The 7,963-nt window shown below is 33.3% G+C and overlaps 1 protein-coding gene and 1 pseudogene across 1 annotated transcript; one reads left to right on the forward strand and one right to left on the reverse strand.

The window, feature by feature from the left end:
• Nucleotides 1–457: 457 nt before the first annotated feature.
• Nucleotides 458–1,300, forward strand: LOC143577712 (sm-like protein LSM8). The gene is made up of 5 exons (XM_077061471.1): nucleotides 458–546; nucleotides 627–667; nucleotides 748–822; nucleotides 945–997; nucleotides 1,104–1,300. The coding sequence occupies exons 1-5, from the start codon at nucleotides 510–512 to the stop codon at nucleotides 1,192–1,194; spliced, it is 297 nt and encodes a 98-aa protein (XP_076917586.1). The 5' UTR covers nucleotides 458–509; the 3' UTR covers nucleotides 1,195–1,300.
• A 1,024-nt stretch (nucleotides 1,301–2,324) lies between these two features.
• LOC143577713 (NDR1/HIN1-like protein 6 pseudogene) lies at nucleotides 2,325–3,114 on the reverse strand (annotated as a pseudogene).
• Nucleotides 3,115–7,963: the final 4,849 nt, after the last annotated feature.

Genomic DNA, 7,963 nt, shown 5'->3' on the forward strand with positions numbered 1-7,963 from the left:
CCTTAAATAAACACCACCTGACCTGTTTGATCAAAGTCCCCAATGAATAATTAGTCATTACCTGGGTTTAATATAATAATAGTATGAGTAAAAACCCTAAATCTATGACATAATTTTAGGGCTTATATACATTTAATCTCTTTGATAGAGTCTTTAGCCTTCTTCGTCCAAATTGGATTGTCTACTTTATTCAATCCCTTAACCTAACCACCCAAGCTCAAGCTCGGCTTCTTTTGACTTACAAGAGCTCCTGATTCGTCTTGGCTTGTATATTATTCATTAATAATTAGTTTATATTCATTTTGAAGTATTTATATATTTTGGCAAACAACCTTAAACGAGCCTAAGTTCGTCTGTTCGTTTGCACTCCTGTTTTAACCTAATAAATATGCATATCACTTGTTTGATGAAAGTCCCCAATGAATAACAACTGGTTTGATATTTGTTTTTATCAACCTCATTCACGAGTGATTTGAAGTAAGTTGGTGCTTTTGTGGTGTTGCAGAAATATGCTAGGTGGCCCGGGTCTTGAATCTGTTGTCGATCGTAAGTACAACATGATTATTGTTTCACTAGCTTTTAATGTAACTCGTCTCTTCTAATGCTAGTGATGTATTTCCCTACAGAACTCATTTCGGTCATCACAAATGATGGACGAAACATAGTGGTGAGTTTCACTATTATTATTATTATTAATTAATAATATGCACATAATTTCTTGTTAAAATTTCAATTTTTGTATTTCAGGGAATTCTAAAAGGTTTTGATCAAGCAACAAATATAATTCTGGATGAATCTCATGAAAGAGTTTATTCCACCAAGGTTACTTCACACATAATTTTATCTTTTTTAAACTGATTATGTTTTTAGCTTAATCTGACTTTAATGTCCAATTGAAATTTTTTCCGTGTTTGTTTTATAATCTGACCACATTTTGCTTGCAGGAAGGAGTTCAACAACATGTGTTGGGTCTTTACATCATTAGGGGTGATAACATGTATGCTTCTTTAAATCGGTTAACATTTGTTCATTTATATTAGAATTTATAGTTTTGTGAGACACTAATGAATCATTTTTATTATTATTATTATTATTATCTTCAGAAGCATTATTGGGGAACTTGATGAGGAACTTGATGCGAGTCTGGATTTGTCAGAAGTGAGAGCCCAACCTCTGAAGCCTGTTATTCACTAAGGAGTTATATGGTATGCTGCTTAATTGCAATTATGTTTTGTTAAAGAGAGTAAATGATTTGATTTTAAGAAACCATTGTTGGATTCATGGGCTTGAAATCTTATGTTTTTGCTATATGTCTTGGGTGGATTCATCTAGCTTTTGGTTGAAACTGGGCCTTATCTTCTACAACTATTGGTGTTCCAAGAATGTTTTAAGAATTCATTTGATGATCTTTTTGTCTTACTATCTTGTTGGTTTCGCATTCTTAGTTAGGAACAGTGAAGATGTACACACATATATAGACATCATGCATATAGGTGTGTAGTAGTAGTTGCTCAACTAATCCTATTAACTATAGTTATCACAAAGTTATAGATAATCGTAATAGTTGATATATTCGGTATGCATGAGTGGTTTAGATTTAAAAGTTATTCTAAAAAGACAATCATAACTATCGTAAGGACGTGTAGTTTAAAGCAATTGAGCAACTCTTAGGACCTTGCGGTTTTTAATGCTTAGGTACTTCGGTGGCACGCACTGTAGTTACATGCAGGTATTGGACTCACTGTTGTAGTCTCAAATTCAGTGAACTAAACCTTTAAAAACGTCAATTTAATAGTATAATTTAAAATAAAATTACGTGCATACGTAATTGTGTGTGTGCAGTAGTTATTCAACTAATCCTGTAAACTACAGTTACCAAACCCTTTACATATTGGATACATTGAAACTGCCATTGCTGATGCTACCAATTGAATTAGTCTGCAAAGTGATAGATTATGTTAATAGTTAATTAGTTTGGTATGTATAAAGCATGAATTGACCTCTTTTGGGGATTATATAAGGACCTTTATAAAATGTATAATATTATTTTGATCCACAGTTTTAATATGTTCAGATTACAACAGTAAACTTTTGAACGGGTCGGTCTTGATTGACAAAATCAGATCAAATATTTCTATAAAGCGAGACTGGTTAAACAAATAAGCATCTTTATTATCTCAAAACATATACAAACATATATATCATAAACAATATAGAGAAGGGAGGAAAAACCGATCTGCGATCCTCCTCTTTCTCTTCAATATCGAATCAACAAATAACCAAAACAAATTATAACATAATAATAATAGCACAATCCTCCAAAGACCAAAATAATTCCAAAAAATCATAACTTAAACCTAAAACTACAACTACTATCCCTAATCCTGATAACATTATCAGCCGATAGCGTGTTCACATTCACCCGACACCTCACCAGCGGCTTAAACTTTGGTAACTTCAACTCACCGAGCTTTATCCTTACTGGGACCTTTGCTCTAAGAACCAAAGGAACAGTCCCAGTCTGTTGTTGGACCTGTAACGAGCTCAAAAGCCCACTAGCATCTTGGGTCTGGCCCGTTAGCGGGATATCTAACACAGTTGTGTTTCTATGACCCTGATAGAATTTGGGCCATGATCCTTCACACAGGATTGTACCCATGTAGATCACAGTCAACTTTGACCCGCCTTCATATGATATCCCGATCTTCGTGTTCGGGTTTCTCGCGGTAATATTGACATTGAATTGAGCAGATATTGAGTTGTCGGTGTTGAGATCGAACCGGGTGATCGTCATCCCCGTCAACCGAGTATTTTGGTAGTTTCGGGTCAAACCCGAAGTACACTACTGCTGCTAACACGCCTATAACAAGGGCAAGTATGGTTATTGTACAAAGGGTGCAGCATAGGCAACGGCCGCACCAGTTTTTCCTTTTTGGTGGTTTGGAGTATTGGACCGGGATGGTGCGTTGGAAAGGCGGGTGTGGTTCGGTTGGGTGACCGTTTTCAGACCGGGATGAGCCTTGGGGGACCAATGGTGCTGTGGGTTTGTTTTGTGACTCAAGGTCCGGTGTTGGTTCAACCGCCACCCGGGTGGATTCTTTGGTGATCTGCCATTTGAGTGAGACGATGGTTGTGACTTGTGATGAATGATGAACACTCTGGTTTTATATATTTTGGTGCTTTGGATGAAGAAGCAAGTAAAGTATAACAAGTTTTTTCTTCTTTAATCAAGGAAGTTATTGCGTTATATAAGACATGGAAAATAAAAGAGTAGATAAAGTCATATGGAAGTAAAAGTTGCAAAACAGTCCTTCTACTTTGGATTTTGTACATTTGCTACTTATTTTGATGATGATTGATTAACATTTTGTATACTCTCTTTTTTTTTTTTTTTTTTTTTTTTTTGAAGTAGAAGCTGTAAATGGTATGTTTGATAACAAGACCTAATAACTTATAAGCAGCATAGCGCTCGTGTCCCCTAGACTTAGATGAATCATTTCATATGCAAATTTGAAATTTATCTGTTAACCGAAACTCTAAGCACGTCTATTATGGATGAGTTTTGTAGTTAGTGAAAGTGTAAGGGCTTTAAAGCTTCCTTATTTGACTTTTGTATATGAATTGGTTGAACAATCCCTTTCTTGGTATATATTTTTATACACCGTTAGGCATAGTGTTTGCATTTAAACTTCCTCTGTTGCCTCATTTTTTATGCCGTGTAATTGTAAACACCGCATTGGGTGGTTGTGCAGTACAAGTGCAATGCACAACTTGGTAATGCGTCAAGGGTTTTAGGTACAACCCGTGGACATAGATGTATATTTGGGTTATCTACCTTGGAGGACTTGGTGCCTCTTTTACACCTTCAGTTTTAATTTCAAATAGTGACGTGTGTGTGTGGTGGGGGTGGGGGGATTTACTGACCTAGTCTTAAATTATGCGTACTTTTATTAAATTGAATAGCTTTTTTAATATTTAAGTTACATTACTTCATTCGATGGAATTTAAACTTTTGAATCCTATTTTGCGTTCACTATAAATAAGTACTTTACATTAGTAGCTTTAGTTTTATGAAATCAAATAAGTTTTTATAAAAGTGTGAATAATTTGTAGAATTTCATAGAATATATATTAACGGATCACGTTATTCTATAAAGGGTGATAAAAATAAAAATATGAGAAGGATTTATAGTCATCTAAAAAATTAATTAAAAAATCATAACTTAAAATATAAATAAAAAACAAAATAAATTAAAAAAAACTAAAAATGTTTCTTCTGTCTTTCCTATTAAAAAAGAAAAGGAAAAACATAATGTTAATGCTAAAATATCATTGTGTTTTTTTATTTATTTTCATCATTAATTGTGTATTTTTTCTTTCACATTGTGTCTTTTTTTCTTGATAATATATTTGTGTTATATTATGCTCGGTATTGTGTCGTATTTTGCGATATATTGTGTCTTTTTTTATTTATTATTGTGTTTTGTTTATTTTCGTCATTGTGTCTTTCTCCTTGAAATTGTGTCTTTTTTAACGAAAAAAATGGGGGAAATATTTTAGTTTTTTATTTTTTAATTATATTTTTGTGTCATGATTTTTTTTCTTGAATTTTTATTATGAGCTTTTTTAGACCATAAATCCTTCTCACACTTCTCATTTTTGTCTTACTTTGTATTTTAACTTTGGGATTTTCTAATATATACCCTAAGGTGTCACACCCCGACCAAAAGCGGTGGAACATGTCGGGGTGCGACGTGATTGTTTTAATGCGCATGACACTATTAAAGTGACAATACTTAAGCAGCTCATTAATTTCATTTAACATCAAATACAACACAACTTGTTCATTACAATAAACAAAGTACAAGAAAATAAATAGTGCATTTCATTAATAACCTAACGGTCCAAATTAAACTAATGTCTTCAAAACTTCAATTAACTAATAATCAAACCTGTAACGTTACATAAAATATATTTTGTCAACACCGATGTTGGTGAACAATTTCATGATTTTTTGTATATAGATAATATGGGGCAAAATCCACAACTCTTATGCGAAACCGTATATAATGACAACAATTGCGGTATAGAAATCGTAAATAAATGAGGCTCATTTCTAATATTCAAAAACACCAAATTACAAGGAGGAGCGTACGATCATACTATTGAGGATGAGGATGAGACCAACCAACAAAAGCAATAAACATTTAACAATTAATCATATGAGGCATATAACATACAACCGAGCAATTATTCTAAGTAACACATAAATTAGAGTTTGTGGGTTGAGAATCCAAGTCTTAAATCATTTTTGTTTAATTAAGTATACAAGCTGCCCGCAAAGTTTAAAAACGAAAACGGGGATAAAATTATTCACTTGGACAAAGTGACGTTCATGAAGAAAACTTGGTATAATAATAATCTTCAAGAAAGCAAGCCGACGATTTAACGTGCGTGTCCTAGATTGAAAGATCTTGAGTTAATATTGAGTCTTGAAGATGGAATATAAATGGTATGAAAGTTCATAAAAACAAGGCTTGGGTTTTCAGGAATCTAAGTTATATTTTACAAAAATGCGGTTAAATAAAGTAAAGAATTAATCAAATGAGTTTCATATGAAACTGGGTCATTGATGTTTAATTTTACTTAACCTTTGTTAAGTTTTACATAGGGGAGTTGGTTTAGTGTTAGCGTGCACGATCCCACTAGTGTAAGCATCAAGATCCGATTTTTAAAGATTTGTTCGCTTTAGTTATTTCGGGGCTTGATAAAGTAGCAAATCCACATCCAACTTATCAAACATTTTAAATATATTAATAAATTCAATAAAATTAGTAGCTTAAACAAATTTGAGAATTTTTATTAATTAAAGTCCCAAACTCGGGTTTAAGCGAGTGTAAGTCGGCCCGATTTCGGTATAAAACCACGTTTGGTACCGACATACCATAATATTATAAATATAAATAATATAAAGTGAAACATGATTTAAAAATGTTTCGAAAGATTTTTGGTGGTTTGAACGGTGACTAGCTCGTTAAGACGAGTAGTTCGATTTCGGTTTTTACCCAAAATACTTGGTTTAAGACAAGATTTGTTCCAACACTTCCAAAATCTTAAGTAATATGAGAAATATAAAGCAAAACATAACTAAAAAGATAGGTTGAACTTTTGGTAGTTTGAACATTGACTAACTTGTTAGAATAAGTGTTCGGTTTTACTCGGTTTTTAGCCGAAACTTAGGTTCAAGCCAAGATTTGTTTTGCACTTCCATATCAACCATATAAAAACTAAAATATAAAGAAGAGCTCAGATCTAAAGTGTTTCATACAGTATCTTTGTTTAAAAGTTAAATAAAGTGCTTAAACGAGTGTTCGGTTTGGTTCGGTCCTTGACTTGGTATGAAACCGAGGATGGTTGCCATATGTCCAACACCATAGAACTAAAATATAAAGGAGAAACTCAGATCTAGAATGTTTCCATGAAACATGGTTGTTCAAAAGTTAATTAAAGTGTTTAAACGAGTGTTCGGTTTTGGTTCGGTCCTTGACTCGATATGTGACCGAGGATGGTTACTACATGCCCAAAACCATAGAAATAACAATAAAATAAAATTTCCATATCTAAACTCAAACAAGAAAGTTAAGCGAGTAAGCTTCTTAGAAACGACCCAAACGGGCCTAAAATGCATAATTATGTGACCACAAGCCTTAAGTAAAGTTAAAAGTGGTTTTCTTAACATAAAATAACTTTGAACAACTGAAAATATCAAAAACATATACCCAAAAAGGATTGAAATGCAAGAATCGGTTTCACTGACTTTTAAAGTCAAACTTAAGCAAAACTAGCTAAAACACTTGCAAGATCAAACACTCTGGGAGAAGAAGATGAAAATGAGCAAGAGAAAACGGATGAGATAGGGGTGTATTTATGGGAGAGGATTAGGGTTTGAGGGTTGGATAACCGGTAAACTTTGATGCTTTATTTAAAAATGGGTTTTGAATTAAATAAATTATGACCAGAGATAAAAATACGTTTGGAGGGTTCTAGAATGATTTGGGTTGAGTTTTGGTTGATTTAGATGGTTAAAACACGAGTTAGGATCTTAAACGAGTGAAAACGAACCAAAATAACAAAACTGCTGATCTGATGGGTGGGCCGAGACGCATGTAGGACTGAGTCCAGCCCTCCACGCCGCGCGGGTTGGGGATTTCGGCCAAACTTTGATTTTTTGCAAAATTGGTCCCTGCAGTTCGTTTTAGGTTATTTTGAGCATGAAATAAGCATTTTAAACACTATTAAAGACTTTGGAACTAAACAACAAGTATGGAACATGATCACAACATAAAATTCATTATTTTATTAATATCCAAGATCCGAAAACCAAAACGGTTCGGGTTTACAATACAAAAATAAATACGAACCAAATATGACAATTGCCACATAAGGGTTCATGCAATAAACATTTATTATATGAAATATTCTTATTGAAACTATTATTTCATATTAATTGCATTAATCTTATAATAACTACCGTAAACTTTGATGCTTTATTTAAAAATGGGTTTTGAATTAAATAAATTATGACAAGAGATAAAAATACGTTTGGAGGGTTCTAGAATGATTATGGGTTGAGTTTTGGTTGGTTTAAATGGTTAAAATACGAGTTAGGACCTTATACGAGTGAAAACGAACCAAAATAACAAAACTGCTGATCTGATGGGTGGGCCGAGACGCATGTAGGACTGAGTCCAGCCCTCCACGCCGCGCGGGTTGGGGATTTCGGCCAAACTTTGATTTTTTGCAAATTTGGTCCCTGCAGTTTGTTTTAGGTTATTTTGAGCATGAAATAAGCATTTTAAACACTATTAAAGACTTTGGAACAAAACAAGTATGGAACATGATCACAATATAAAACTCATTATTTTATTAATATCCAAGATCCGAAAACTAAAACAGTTCGGGT

The sequence above is a fragment of the Bidens hawaiensis genome, unplaced genomic scaffold, assembly GCF_021521415.1.
Source record: "Bidens hawaiensis isolate Kalapana, Puna unplaced genomic scaffold, B.hawaiensis_p1.1 tig00028773_1, whole genome shotgun sequence".
Lineage (NCBI taxonomy): Eukaryota > Viridiplantae > Streptophyta > Magnoliopsida > Asterales > Asteraceae > Bidens > Bidens hawaiensis.